A 16467-nucleotide genomic window follows, 5' to 3' on the forward strand; every position below is an offset into this window, starting at 1 on the left:
TGATGAATAAACTTGATAAATTAACAGTTGAGGAAAAATTGTCGACTTGAATTTGAAAAAATCAAAAAGTAAATAAAATGAAAGAAATCGGTTCTTGAAATCTCATCATCATCAACAGAGCTCTATAGTAAAATTATACTGCTGACTATGAAAAAACCTGAGAACCATTGATTAAAATTATTCACACTTACAACTGCAGTGAATGCTTCTGAGGCTTAGTAAAATGAATCGAATTAAAAAAAGATCTATCAAAAGTCTTAATGCTTTCTAAAAGCTATATTAATGAATAGCCCAAAAACTTGTATTGTTCTATGCACACTGTTGGTAAAATGTGAGAACCATATAAGTGATGGAAAATATTTGCATATTAATATTGTCTATTCGTTCAAGATATTAATTAATTATAATCTTCTATTAATTTGCAACTTTCAATCCATTCTAACTTAACCTTCTAGGATAATTACTCTATATTTATCAAGGTCTTTAATTGTTTAAATTTAGTCAACATGAATGAATACCATCATATTCTATCAAATCTAAGATAATAGGCATTTATTTACATTTACATTATATTTAAAAAAAAACACATGACTAAATCTATATTTGTAATGTTTAGTGTTTCTATTTCAAAAATAGGAACATTAAACATAAATGTATACGGTCAAAGCATCATCAATTTAACTAGGGAATTTCCAACCTTCTTCTCTTCCTAAATTCATTGATAAAAATCGGTGCGTTCAAGACCATCACTCAAGGTGGGGTCAGATATTTTGGTACCATTGCATGTCGACTATTCCCCACCAAAAATTCAGCAGAGTATAAGAACCATAATACTGTTTGTTGCCGTGTATTATGCAAGATCTATTACAACAGAATTAGTGATTATTTAATTCTTAGTGTGGTTAGTTCTGTTCATCATTATAGGCGCAGCTGCAGTTATTATGGATAAGAAAATAATAATATGTAAGTATTAATTTTGAAAACAGATCTATCAGACCTTATCAGTTAAGCATATTTCTTAAATAACTTTAGCTCTCAAATTCTACTATTTAAAGTATGACAAAACGTTTTATATAGTATGAATTTTAATAAATTAAACGTCAATATATCATAATATTTATATATCGATAAAAACAAATTAAACTCCCACCAAACTGATACAACATATTACTAGATTAAAAGAACTTTTGTATTATTGACATTAATTTTAAAATACCAAATATATATTTTTTGACATAATACTGTATTACTCCAGTTATGATTATTTGTCCATTAATTACAACAAGCACAATATATATAATATTTATTCTTATATAAACATAATATTTTATAGTCAACTATTCTGTAGTATTTGTTTTTAACAAATAAAATTATTAATTAAAATAACAGTAACCAATATGCTAATGCTACTTACTATACTGCGGTGTCAATATTGTTTTGAGGGTATCTCTATAATATGTCGTTTATTACCACTCTTGTCATTCTCTGTTTGCTGTCTGTCACTGATTCCAAATAACTCTGATACCCAAATCATAAATTTTTATTATTAAAGTTAGTATTCGTTAAAGCCCATATTTTGGATAATAAATCATATTTAGTAATGAGAAATATTTTTGTATGAATGACTATATTAAGAAGATTAACTGATTAAAATATAACACCACATAAATGATAAAACAAGGCCGATCCAAACGATATTCAACAGATCATAGCGTGTCCATTAAAATTAGTCTGTACTTTTCCAACCCATCAACACCAAGCCCCACAAAACGTAATCACCTATTTTAGCCTAAGTTGTGCTATATGTATGTCGACGACATGTGGTTTCAGCAGAACATAGCTCACACCATAATGGACAATTTTGCATGATATGGTTATCTCTTACTGAAACGTGAAATAGTAACGACTTTTTTTCTCCTATTTTATTGGAATTTTAAGTCTTAGGTACATGCCGTAATGAAAGATATCTTAACTTCATTATAACGAAGACCAGCGCTCAAATTCTACAAGATCAGATGCAGCAAAATCAGTGTTTAAATAACGTTATATTCGTTATAACGTTATTTAATATTATTAAATTATTAAAATACGTTATAACGTTATAACGTTACATAATGCACACATAGCTTGTTTCATTCTATCTCACCAATCACTTATTGAAAAGGCATATATTAATAACGCTAGTTATTTAATTGTGCTACCCATAATAAAAGTGTATGTTATATTATTGTAAACATTTATCAGATAAAAAATACTATTACCATTCACGAATTCATTGTCAAGGAATCAATTTACGAAATTCATACATATTTATGTATTGCATGGCATATATTTCTAAAAAAATGTAAAATACTAATGAAATCATTAAAGTAACTATATATTAAAATTTAATTTAAACGTAACCTAGTTACGGGTTAGTAAAAGATATTTGAACCTGCCCACTCAAGACCCTGACACAAAATTGATCTTTTATGAAATTAACAACACTCCGATAATTCTTCATTCAGGATGTTTCATATATTTGAAAATTTTAAAACCCAGATATAAAATTACTATAAAACATATAATATCTGTCTGTCATCTCATAACTTTGTTAAAGCATTCGGAGATATTTTTGATTTTGAAATATGAATATTCATCAATATCATCATCAATATGATTCAGTTTTTAATTTGATCATATGAAGTTCTATTCAGACCAGTCATACGTTATTCAAAATAACTAATAACCACAAAAGTTTTAATTATCTTGTAATAACGGTAGGAGTTGTTAAAAAATTCTACTACTTATGATCAAAACTTCTGGCTACGTGTTTTTTCTTCGGCATCAAATTAACAATAATTCCCATAAATGTAATAAAAGAAGTAAAAAGGATATGTATATAAATAATAACTATTCATTTCTATTATATTATATTATATATTCATTTCTATAAAATATAACAATAGAATAAAAATAAAAAAGTTAATGATAATATACCTACAAGCTCTAACATTTTAAACTATTGAAAAAACCATTTACTCTGTAGTTAAACGGTTAGTTTAACTCGAATTCTAATTATTTATTTGCAATCGTTGTTTATATAAAGGTGTGTCTTTTAACTTAACTAAATTGCTTTAATCCACTTTTACTAATTTCTGTCGTACTTTAAGGATAGCTTAACATTGTCTTACTTTTATGCAAGAAGACACGCTCGGATGGGTGTAGCCGATTGCTTAATCGATCACTAATGATTCATTATATAATGAAACAATACCCTACATTGAGTACATCAAGGAAATGTGCAAACCGTTGCCACTAAATAAATAGTACCGAGCAATTTTAACTGAGCAATGTTTAAATACTACTATTTACAACGATTTATTAGTTACACAAAGTTGGTAGCAGAATGTATCTCAATTACTAATCCAATAATAAATGAACATAAGTATAAGCGACACTTCAAAAAGTAATCAAGAAAGCAATATTAGATGTTGGTCGCCTTATGCTTAAAAAACATTATTGGCCTTCTGAAACTAATAATACATTACTTTATACAATACAATTACTATTTTCAAATTGTAACTTCGAGTGACTTTTAAAGGTATCTTTAAATATACATTTAAAATGAATTTTAAGATTCTAAAACTAATAAAACAATTCATTTGCTAAGGAATCCAAGGTCTATTTCAAATAAAAAGTCATATAAAAACTGTTAAACTTTATCTGGCATTTTTTTGCAATTGATAAACTCCTACGATAAAATAATAATATATTTCTTATTTGGTTAGAAGTTAATAAATAAAATCAATCCAACTAGATGCAATTTCTTCAAAATCTACATGAATTTGAATGATTCCAATCCAAACCTTGTTTAATTCAACTATTTTCAAACAATCCGTTTATCCTCTTAGTATGAATGATAATTAATGAAGTTACAGATACTTAACACACAGATAAGAAGAACGTCACAAACATATGTCTATAACATTTATATTCCTTATATAAAATTACTGTATATTTATGCCCATTTTATAACACATATTTCCGCTCCTGCGTTTCTATTTTCATTTGGCTACTTTTTTTAACGGTTTATAAAGCGGTTCCCCTTTTTCATTCAAAGAAAATAACGTCTTATGCTCAAATATGTTAGCTGTTTCAAACGCCTTTCCATATATTTATGGTATTTCTATTGCGAAACTTTTTCAACTCGAAATATGGCCCCAATGCTCCCGATAGCTACAATAAAATATAATTCTATAGTAGTGGGATTACATCAAAATAGAAACGAAAACAATTTAACATATTTATATCGACAACTATATGAAGTCTTATGTAATAATTGGATTTGTGTCTTCTTTTTCAAGCTTTATGGTTGGTCGGCCTCGCTGCCTGGTCCAGTGCCGACAAGGATGATAAAAAATGGGTGTGGAGTGGGAATACACGTGGAGAATCCCGTAATTTTAATGGAGGTGTATCCGTACCCAGACCGTAAGTTTTATTGCCGAATATATAGAAATGATTTGTAATGGATAATAACATTCTACAATAATAAGAACAATGTACATTTTGATAAAAACGACTGATTATTGATTAAATTATATAAAACAATGTTCTATTTGTACGTTTTGTTTATAGGGTACGTTTATATCTGCGTTATACGTCCAATGGACGATAATTATCGAGTTGGTTTAGTTGGTCGTTAGCATAGAATATAATAATTTAACTATCTTACTCTTTCAGGAAATTCAACTAGAGAGTTTCATGTAATTTTCTTAATAGTTTTTTCTAAACACTTACTCAGGCGTCTCTCCCTTTTAAAGCTATTCGTGGAATCATTGATCTTTACACATCCACCATCAATCAACCATGGCTTTAGCTTTAGCTTCACTTGTAGTCCGGTGAACATTTGCAGCTTATCAAATCATTTATTTATTATACTTTTTTTACATTAAGATTTGAAAATGCATTTCATCACCAGACTCCATGTCCCTTATCAGGGTTTCTGTCCTACAAAAAATGTTTCTTAGTTAGAGCCCGCAAAGAATTTCTTTGTTAGAATTAAGCTTTTATCTATTGATCTATATATTGCTATTACATTTTTATATTGGCTATTTAATCAAGTACATGGTCTCGAAAAACCAATGCTGACAAATAAAGCGCTTATCGTTTCAAAAATGCCAAAGCCGTACAACTTTCAAATAACATTATGCGCATAGTATGTACCATTGAAAGAAATTCATAATGAACAACACCAATTTTTGTCTCTTTGTATATTTTCAAACACCAAATCATCGTCATCAAACCCAAATATATTTAGTACTTTGAATACATAACACTAAACAAAATGTTTATTTTGATCAATACCATTATTTAAAGTACACCACGCAAAACGTGTTTTTGACTAAATATTCGTCCTATTGGACACGAAATACTGACAAACTTTCGGGGGAGTTACGTCTTACCTTGCTTTAATACATATATTTTTTTAAGTACTCCATCAGTAAAATCAGTTCCTGAAAATACATACCTCTTACCACGCGCATTTCATTCGTTTAACGTGTGGCAGACAGCTTCATCCTGCTAAAAGCTAGTTTTCTTTTTGTCACCATGTCTTATAATTAAAGTCAGAAAACTCGCCACATCTGGTTTTTACTTTTGTTAAATTAGACAATGTTACCCGATCTTGTTATTATATCTCAAAATATAACTATTTTGTTACTGAATTAAGTTATGCTATTTTAAATAAATAATAATACCATCAACCAAATACAGGAAATGTCGTTAGGAGTAAAAAGATCCAATGCTCCAATCCAAATGAAGTCCTCCATCATTTAGTGCAACTTAGTTTGAACTCAAAGTTGCCAAGTTACTTGAACGTGTTTCTAACAGGTCAATTGAGAAGCCTGACACATAGATGGCGCTACTAGAATTAAATCCATATGTTTTTAGTTAGCCCTAACCCTCAAAATATGCGTGTATAAATTTGACAGCTGTCGGATCATTAGTTTGTGAATTATAGCATTTTGAATGAAGCAACTTCTGGCAGTGGACGCCCAAAAGATGTTGTTGCCGACGAAACCTTTTAAAACATGCACAAAATGATCTTGAATGACCGTAAATTGAAACTGAATGAAATAGCAGACACTCTAAAGATATCAACTGAACGTGTACATCTATCATTCACGAATATTTGGGTATGAGAAAGCTCTGTGCAAAGTGGGTGCCGCGTGAGTTCACTTTTGACCAAAAACAACGACGAGTTAATGATTCGGAGCAGCGTTTGAAGATGATCAAGTGTAATAAACCCGAGTTTTTGCATCGATATCTGACAATGGATGAAACATGACTCCATCATTACACTCCGAAGTCCAGTCGACAGTCATCCGAGTGGACGGCACACGATGAATCCGCTCTAAAGCGTGGGAAAACGCAACAGTCGGCTGGCAAGGTTATGGCGTCTGTAGTTTTTGGCTACCTTGGAAAAGGAAGGACCATCAACAGCGACTACAACATAGCATTATTGGACCGTTTAAAGGACGAAATCGCCGAATAACGGCTACATTTCAAGAAAAAGAAAGTGCTGCTTCACCAAGACAATACACCGTGTCAAAAATCCTTGAATTAGGCATCGAATTGCTTCCTCATCCACCGTATTCTCCAGATTTGGCCCCCAGCGACTCTTTCCTGTTCTCAGATCTCAAGAGAATGCTCGCCGGGAAGAAATTTTCGTCGAATGAAGAGGTGATGGAGGAAACTGATGCCTATTTTGAAGCAAAGGACAAACCATACTGCAGTAGGGGGCAAGTTGGAGGGTCGCTATAATCAGTGTACACCCTTGAAGGGAATTATGTCGAATAAACAAAAAAAAATTTTTTTTTCTATGGTAGATATATATAGATTTCTATATAAGAGTTGACATTCTTAGGTTTGCGAGTAATTATTCTTAAAGTTGTCAAACGATATCAAATTTGCCATTTACAAATAAGTGAATATGTATTGCTACACAAATTTTAATAACCTTACTAAGTTCTGATATAAGTTCTTTATAACGTCTAGAAATGTGTGTAATAAGAAATATCTTCCTGTATCATCGTATATATACAATATATAAAAACAAAAAATTAACAATTTTCAGGCCTAACAGATATAATAGTTATGATGATGATAATGATTACCAACCTCAATCTGCACTAAATGGACATTACTTTCCTCCAAACCTTGCCAACCAACGACCCCAATCTTTTGAAAAACCCATATACGAGAATCGTCCCCCAGTATCAGGAGTTGGTTTTTTGTCTGATAATAGGTAAAAGCAAACTTGATTAAAACTGCTTGTTATATTTAACAAAATGTTTCCTAAGGCCTGGTGGAGTTTACAATAGCGCCAATCGACCATCCTATGGTGGATCTGGGCCGTACATTCCCGAAGGAGAAAATCCTGCTATTTTAACAGGTCCGATACCATCATGGATCAGAGAGGGTCCAATCAAAAACTTTGATAAATGCAAATGCACTGAAAAATTCAACTGTAACAGCCCGGGGATATCTTACGTAACATATTTGAAATAATATATTTATAAACTAGATATGCCATACCTTTATAATTTTAGGGACACTGTGATGTAGGTAAAAAATATTGCTGTTATTCTACAAAGGGAGATGTTGGTGGACCTATTCCAAGCAAACCTGTTCATTCGATTGAAAATGGAGTTCTAGTTGGACCTGGTGGACCAGTAGATTCTATTCCTGGAGTTAATAATTACCCTAGGCCACCTAAACAAATTGGTTCTGGATTTTATAGGCCCGGAGGCCTTCAAGGTAATTACGGTCATAATGGAGGCAGTTACAATGAATTCGGTGGAAGACCTGGTGCGTTCAATGGAGTCAGAGGAGGTAAAATCATATTCTAGTTCTTGCGAAAATGTCATTAATTGATATATAGCTAAAATAACAAGTTAAATTGTTGCCTAATAAAACAAATCTATAATATAAGTAACAAATACATGTTCAAATTAATATTTGAAATTAAAATTAATATTAAAATTATACAATACATTAATGTTCGAATCTTTTAATAGCTTCCAGAAGTTTCATATTCATGACATTTTGGTGAATTTTTATTAATTCCTACTCCCCGATATGAAGCTATGTCAGTTGCATATATACTCCAGCTTAAAACTAAATAACACATTAATATTTAAACCAAAGTAAAAATCTGTTTAATTTTCTATATATAATAATTTTCACAAAATATTATAAAAATTATTATTCTAAAAATTATTAAATAATTCAGATCTTTAAAATATTAGAACAATTGAGCGCCACCTGCTCACATATGTTAAAGAATGCCTTCGTGGCATATATTATCCGTTAAGTATGTTAGATGGCGCCATAACTTCTCCAGTTTATTTGAAATTTGAGATATACTAATACACGAAATTCTAATAATAGAACTAATCTTAAATATTAATGACCAGCACTGCAAAATCTGTAGAAACCACACATAACAGTAAATTTATATATTTTTAGAAACAAATGAATATTCACCGGCAAATGGTATTTTAATCGGACCAGGTGGACCATACGACAGACCAGGACTAGATTTTGTTCAAGGCCGATCGGCAACAGATAACAAAAAGGCTTAAATACAAGCATTTCATGCACGTTCGATCAAATCTTGTTTTCTATTATCATAAAAATATTTCATTATTTTAAATACATAGCAATATTAAAAGAATTTGTAAGACTGCCTTAGTTTGTAAGAATTAACAAGTAAAAGAAATGTATCTTACATTCTATAAACCAAACAGTTGTTTTTAGTTATTTTGTTTGTTTATAATAAAACCAAGTTTTCAAGTAAAGTAACTTTTATTGACAGTCCATGAAATAACACAAGAAACAAAATACCGATTGATCCATTGTATTATCGTTATAGCTGTTTAATAACTTCCAATTATCAAATTGTTGTACATTAATAGTTCAGCTTCGTAATTATTATGCAACAGGTCAATTGAAAAGTCCCCAGCCTTCATATACAGCCCCTTTATAGTAAAACAAATTTTTTTGGAAAAATTATTTTTTTTTACGACATAATTCTATTCAAGGGTTATACACTGATTATAGCGACCCTCCAACTTTTCCATACCACTTTTGTAGTACGATTTGTCCTTTGCTTCAAAATAGGCCTCAGTTTCGGCGATCACCTCTTCATTAGACGAAACTTTCTTCCCAGCGAGCATTCTTATGAGATCTGAGAACAGGAAATAGTAGCTGGGGGTCAGATCTGGAGAATACGGTGGATGAGGAAGCAATTCGAAACCCAATTCATGAATTTTTGCTTCGGAGTGAAATGATAGGGTCAAGTTTCATCCATTGTCTCATATCGACGCAAAAAATCGGATTTAATATGCTTGATCAGCTTCGAACACTGCTCCGAATCATCAACTCGTCGTTGTTTTTGGTCAAAAGTGAAAAGTCACCCACTTTACGCAGAGCTATCTAATACCCAAATATTCGTGAATGATGTAAACGTTCAGTTTATATCTGTAGAGTGTCTACTATTTCATTCAGTTTCAATCTACGGTCATTTAAAATCATTTTGTGGATTTTTTAAATATTTTTGTCGATCCCTTTTTTGGGCGTTCACTGCGTTCACCATCTTCGGTGCTCATTTCACCACGTCTAAACTTAGCATACCAATCCTTGATGATTGATTTTCCTGGGGCAGTATCCGGAAATTTGGCATCAAGCCAAGTTTTTTCTTTAACTACATTTTTCTCTTCAAAAAGCAATATTTTATCAACGCGTTAAATTCCTTTTTATCAGGCCAGGTACTTTTCAATTGACCTGTTATGAGCTGTTTAATTTCATAAAAAAATATTTGATAATTTTCTACATTTCAGTAAGTGTGATTTTTTAATTTTAAAGGAATATCTAAAAATGTTAGCGTTTATATTATAGAAGTCGCTAATCCCAGTAAATATATTTCTATAAGTGTAATCAAAAATGATGAAGGATGATGTGGAATATTATAGATAGATCATTTCAACATATTTTTATAAGATATTTTTAGTCATGTTCCTATTTCACCAATACCGTTTCTCATTGATACCAAGTATCTAGCACCTATTGAAATAATTTTAAAAAAAATTTAATCGAGAGAGATTGATGATAATCCATAAACAGACGATATTTCTAAACCAACAGAAACTGAAATCACTTTTTGTGGTGTGGATGTAAAATGAAAGCTGTATAAAAATTTACACCTACATATTAGCACCTAGTTTTTTAGATACATTGTAGCAAAGCATTTTAGGAAATTTTTTGGCGAGACCTTGAATTAATTTTTAATTAACTTTAATACCTAAACCGTATTTTAAGTAATAGAGAATGGTGACTAGTAAACTCAATTTTAAAAAACTGCTTATATTGCTTTTACAACACATTTTTCGGTTGTCTAATCTATTCTCGTTCAATAAAAAGTCTCTCACTGACATATTAGATCACAAAAATTGTAAAAATCATATTCAATCTAAACAAAAACATAACTAGAAATGATTCATATGTTAAGTGTCGTAAAATTGGGCATGCGGCTGCCAAAGAGTTATTAATTCTAAAACAAATTTGTGCTTTAGACAACTATGAAGTTAGTTTAAAGCTTTCAAAGTACAAGCTGCACATTCAGTATAACAGCGGTCACTTTTTCAAAATAGTCGAACAGCTACCTAAATCATATCTCATTATGGAAAAACACCTGCGTAAATTTCCAAAAAGTTGTGAAAAATATAGAAAAATAAGCGATAGAACTGATAGATAGATAAAAACTCTATAACTTTAGATTAAGATATCCATAATAAGATTTCATTCAATAAATATGGTTCCAATGAGATGAAATATAAAGTAATTAAAGTGTGTCATATAATAAAACTTGTTTGTAGTATTTAATTTTTCCTTTACTTTCATATCCAGCTCATCGTGTTAGATGTTTTTATTATTATTTAAAAGCATTTCATTTTTATTTCAAATAATTCTGAAAACGTATAATGGGCAACAATTTATCTTTTTTCTTAAGATATCAAATGGGAATTAACTCACTGATTCTTACTTATATAATACGTCTTATAATGTAATATTAAAAACGTGTTCACGATGTAGCGATGATACTAACTGCATAGTATATTAAGTAATTTTCGCTAGTGTAAATTCCGCATTGATTAAACTCATAATAACTTTATAATTAATATCTACATACTTTAATGCAGGAAAAGCAACATTACTTTTTAAAGAGCATAAATATTTCTTAAATTTATCTACAATTGACTATATTTATATATATATATTACTTACCTATAGTTGTAATAACTACAATAGAGTAGAACAAAGCTCCAGCTCTTGTCCATTGTACTTTATTAGGATCCTCTTCACCATCCCATCCATCCTTTGCCATAGCTTTTAACAAGGTATTTTCAAATTCCTTCAAGTACTGTTCAGCAACCGGGGTAAAATTTTCTTCCCTTAGCGTTGCCATGTCTTGTGTAAAATTCCATAAATACAAAGTGGTATTATCTCGGATATGTTGGATGTTTTTCTTAACCTGAAAATATATATTTAAAAGTAACATAAACACTTAAAATAAATAACATTAAAGTGTATTAATTAATTACTTTATTGGAGTGTTCTGATATATAATTAAAAAAAAAAACATGAATCCAAAATTTAGACATTTTTGATTATGAAGTTATATCAGGCAGAAGCTAAGTGATTAAAGATTGGTTAATAACCGGCTATCTGACGTACACAAAACGGACTACCGAGTACTAATTTTCAGTGTATAACTTTATTATATCATTCCCACATTTTTTTAATTATGTCTTGGTGTCTTCTTTTACCAATTAAAGTTTTAAAGTCTTCATTTTACCAACAAGGGTTTACCGGACTGGTTCCACTCTTTAACGTATACTCGGAGCCACGGTCCTCGGCATTAAGCCTACCGAGTGGCGAGTGACCAACTTAAAAATCATCCCAGAAGATATCTGGTCTTACCCAGCCTGGTTACTGGCGTGCCTGGGATCATTTTCCTTGTCGGATTTTACACTCTTACCTAGGACAACCACAAATATTAAATAATCACAAACATAAATTTACGACTATGCCCAAGCAGGATTCGAACCCACAACTATCGGTGGACCGTCCTATTACCTTTACCACTGCGTCAACTAAACCGGCCCAAATAAAGCTTATCTAAATTTTTTAACATTGTCCCCAAACTATGTTCTTAGATGTTAAGTTTATCGACTTTCTCAAAGAAATATCCGGTCATATTTAGTCTAAACACTGGAGATGAAATGGCAGTTTTCTTATAAGATTTTGCACTATTATCTCTAGACAAAGACATAAACAATCACAAATATAACAGATATATGACCAATATATCAAGTTTCACTAATTTTTATATCAAAATGTATCTTTATTTTATTTAAAAATATGTAAAACAGAGAACCATGTTGTAAAAATATTGTGTTTAGCTTTGTTATAGTAAGATGATCAGAGTAGTTTCAATGATATTAATTTCCATAACCCTTTTTTAATTCCAACATTAAAAACTTACTTGATTTTTTCGTTTTTTTTTAAATTTATGTTCTTACATATATTCAAAAATGCAATAATTATGTTATTAAAAATGCAATGAATGAAACATATTTTTAATATTTCATAAAGCACCAAAATTCTTCTCTACCAGAATACGCTTTTAACATTTTTAGGCTATAATAGTTTTAAAGAAAAGGCTTCTGATACAGACTAAAACTAACCGACGTTTTAAAGAAAAAAAAGGAAGGATTGTGTATCAAATAATGTTAGTCTTAGAGCCGTTGCTATTTTAGATAATGATTACATAATGTTGTCGTATTTTAAATCTCAAAATCCTCTCTATGTTTTCTCTCAAAATAGCCTGTGGAGTGGCTAAAAAATCGACTTCATTGAACTGAATGTTATGTCCAGTGTTCAGCCAGAGCTGACTGGAGTGTGTATCCATCTCACACATCGTTAATGTTCATTTATCCGTGTACTTATCACGTTGCGGCTCAAATCCGGAAGCCATATATTCAGATAGGATCGACAGCCGAAGTCTAAGGTTTAAAATTTTTATTTTTTGTTAAAGATAAATTGTTTAACACCTCTATTGCAATGCAATTTCTCAGATATCTTCGTAATATTCGTCAATATATAATAATTATGATAATATATAAAAATATTTATTTATTATCTTAAAGTCAGTTTATCAAAATGTTTCAACAATTTAATCAAATTAAATTGTTATATCATATGAATCTTACAACACAAAAAATCTATATCCTACTAAACTTTTTAGCTTTATAAGATATTATATGACAACAAAAATATTATTATAACAAAAAGCGCCAAATCTAACGTATAAGAGATATCCTTAATAAAGTGTCAAACACCTCTAATTGAAATAGATGTGACAAATTACATTATATTACTAGTAAAAACTAAATTGCAGTAGTTTTAGTGACCTTTGTACTAGTTGTAGAATAGAAGTCAAGGTACACAATAGTAGAACTAAAATGCTATAATGGTCCAGATAGAAAGTTTGTGTGAACTAACATCTGATCACAATCCAATATTTTAACACTAGTCGAGACAATTCTAAAAAATCTAAAAAAACTTACTAACAAATATACTGACTGAGACCAGTTAAAAATGTACTTCAATATGTATTTCAACTGAATGATATATAATGTACAATAGATGCAACACTTGTTAATCAGCCTGAAATAGCTAGAATTTATTATATTTCAACTGGATTGTTGAGAGAACTGCTACAAAAGGTAATTATTATGTAGATCAACATATTTAATGCCCGTCTGATACTGAAGCACGTTCCAGTATATTTTAAGTTGGTACAAATAATTATGCTTAAAAAACCTAACAAACCGTCAGAATATCTCGCCATCTCGCTCTACACGAGATATCCAAATTATTTCGGACACTGCTTTATCCAGTTTGGATTTCAAAATAACCAGTCAACAATCGACCAAGAGCACAGGGTACTAGCAGTTATTGAAAAGGTGTATGAAGGAAAAGAATACTACCCTACAATACTACTGTGCGCCTCACAAGCATTTGGTCGGATATAGCATTTGATATTGATTCATAAGATAAAGAAATGATTATCACAACTACTGTCAATTACTCGAAATAAAATTTAGAGTTTCGCATCTACATCTCAATAACAAAAAAATAGAAACGTACTTATCTCTACATAACTAATGAACAACTATATGATGACCTTGAAGTCAAGTGGATTTACGAAATTACGAAATCATGCCCTAAAACACGAAATAAGGTTGTTAAATCGCAGCAACGTGGAAGTTTATATAGTGTATAAATAGTCATTTTAATTTGGGAAATATATACTGGTGTATTTACTTCCTTGTCTTGATTTTATATTGACTCAAGAACGACAGATAAATATTACTAAATTAATTTTATATCTTAAGATTGTACTAAAGATTAACTTATATTTACAGCGTTTTATATTTTGGAATCAAGTGTACAATACAGTATAATATGTAATTAATAAAACAAATTTATAATGCACTTTAATATCTTAGCACAGAAACTGGAAAAATAGAGCCAAAATGTCTTTATTAAATTATATTTCATTTAAAACGTTAAAGACACAATCTGCATGTATAATGTCGCATTGAAAAAGGATTCAATGATATTGTTTATATATATTGTTTGTATATATTGTGTTTATATATATTGTATATATAAGACTTCGACGAGAACTTAGAAATCGGATACAAAAACTGTTACTTATCACTTTTTACCATATAAAAGGAATTTTGTTCGTAGATTACCTGCTTTATTTGTTAATTAAGTAACAATATATTCGGATTACTAACTTAAGCTCTTGGATTACCAAGATAACGTACGTATATAATATACAATGATTCATTCATCAGGCAAATATTGCAAAATATAATGAATTTAAAATACAAATTTATTAAAATCCAGCTTAATCGCCAGATTTATCTCCTCTTATTTCTGACATCTCACAATTTGATAGATTATTTCTCGGAAAATAACTTTCACCAAACGAAAGAAAGATTAGGAAAGATTTGCTATGCTTAAGCTCCTATATCTTTGAGATACTAATAATGTATATATTGCACTTGCTACTGCTATTATTGTTGTACTACAAGATTAAAGAAAAAGGTGACGGCCGGTTTAACTATATTTAACACATAACTTATATTTACAGCGTTTTATATTTTGGAATCGAGTCTAGAGTACAGTAAAATTTAAACATAGTATGTTAATGGTATTTAGTTTTAACAATCTTATTTATCAAGTCTCGCAATTATTTTTACTATTATATTTTGACCATAAAAATCATTGTGAAACTATAAAGTTTACCTCTACTTCATGTTCAACTTCCAAAGCTTCGAATGTTACCGCTCCTAAATAACAGTATGAGATCACCATCGATATTAACGTAACGTGTGAAAACAGACATGTTATAGTTTTCCAACTGTAATGCATAAAACTAGAGCAAACTGTTCTCTTTTCAACATCCAACGACTCAGGATCTGATCGATACACCGACATCTTCTCTTTTATTTACAATATTCACGAACTATAAACCGGTAACCATCTCGACATATTGCGATAACACGTTTAAACATTCAGTACAATACTGGACAGGAGTTTGGAAAGTTTCGTCCAATACTGATGCGTTTTGGTTAAGATATTTTTAACGCGTTCTCAATTCAAATTTTGATATAAATAGAACAACTTAGAACGTCTTGGTTTCTTCATTACGTTTAATTAATGAAAATATTTATAATAGAGTTATATCTGCTATTAAATGAAATAACTGTACTGATCGTGTTTCATATATTTATCTCTTATAAGATCACTTCGTATATATCTTCTTAATTTATAATAATATGTATAAATAATAAAAAAATAATTTCAGTCTTCGCAAAATATAAAATTTTATATATAATTTCAATAATTATCGGAAAAAATGTATTTGATAATATTAATTATATTTTAATAACAAACAATATTTCACAAACATGAAAAATGAAAGTTTGAAGCGCGATTCCGATATTAGAAATGTATTTTATGCAAACGTATATATCACTGATAAGTGTATTTATTTAATACAGTTATGTTGTATAAACTTTTTTTGTCAACAAAAATCTGGTAATGGTAATCAATATATATTAACTGTATTTTATAAACAAGTTAAATAGTAATTAAAATCGAATTCAACTCGTCATCCATTTTTTGAAGTAATCATGAAAAAGTAAATAACTAAATTAATAAATAACTAAATTTAGATCATATAGATATACCAGTAGACCCGACAGACGCTGTCCTGGTCAAATGCCATTTTCAAACCGAGTGATGTGTAATCAGCTTATCGATGTATTTAATTCTTGTTCG

The 16467-nt window shown here is 30.0% G+C and overlaps 2 protein-coding genes across 4 annotated transcripts in view; one reads left to right on the top strand and one right to left on the bottom strand.

Moving 5' to 3' along the window:
- The window catches only part of galene (potassium two pore domain channel subfamily K member galene), a 28326-nt gene extending 12582 nt beyond the window's left edge, over positions 1–15744 (bottom strand). Inside the window, exons 1-2 of one of the 3 annotated variants that reach the window (XM_076399466.1) lie at positions 15430–15744; positions 11329–11575 (exon numbers count right to left, since the gene is read on the bottom strand). In XM_076399466.1, coding sequence (XP_076255581.1) covers positions 11329–11575; positions 15430–15621 — 439 coding nt within the window. In that variant the 5' untranslated portion in view covers positions 15622–15744. Of the gene's footprint in view, positions 1–4779; positions 4990–11328; positions 11576–15429 lie in introns of those variants that run through there. The other 2 variants (XM_076399465.1, XM_076399467.1) reach the window with 2 other exon arrangements.
- On the top strand, positions 823–8843 carry LOC143193316 (uncharacterized). The gene is made up of 6 exons (XM_076399468.1): positions 823–963; positions 4347–4470; positions 7118–7288; positions 7344–7533; positions 7593–7875; positions 8512–8843. Exons 1-6 carry the CDS (start codon positions 942–944, stop codon positions 8625–8627), a joined length of 906 nt encoding a protein of 301 aa, XP_076255583.1. The 5' UTR covers positions 823–941; the 3' UTR covers positions 8628–8843.
- Positions 15745–16467: the final 723 nt, after the last annotated feature.

The sequence above is a fragment of the Rhynchophorus ferrugineus genome, unplaced genomic scaffold (genome assembly GCF_030347505.1).
Source record: "Rhynchophorus ferrugineus isolate W39M unplaced genomic scaffold, kcgeb_rfMv2 rfM3, whole genome shotgun sequence".
Classification (NCBI taxonomy): domain Eukaryota; kingdom Metazoa; phylum Arthropoda; class Insecta; order Coleoptera; family Curculionidae; genus Rhynchophorus; species Rhynchophorus ferrugineus.

Bases quoted from the DNA above. Each gene is read 5' to 3' on its own strand.
- LOC143193316 (XM_076399468.1), top strand. From the start codon at position 942: ATGGATAAGAAAATAATAATAT. The intron at 964-4,346 runs GTAAGTATTAAT...TTCTTTTTCAAG, and splicing joins GGATAAGAAAATAATAATAT to CTTTATGGTTGGTCGGCCTC. The intron at 4,471-7,117 runs GTAAGTTTTATT...AACAATTTTCAG, and splicing joins GGTGTATCCGTACCCAGACC to GCCTAACAGATATAATAGTT.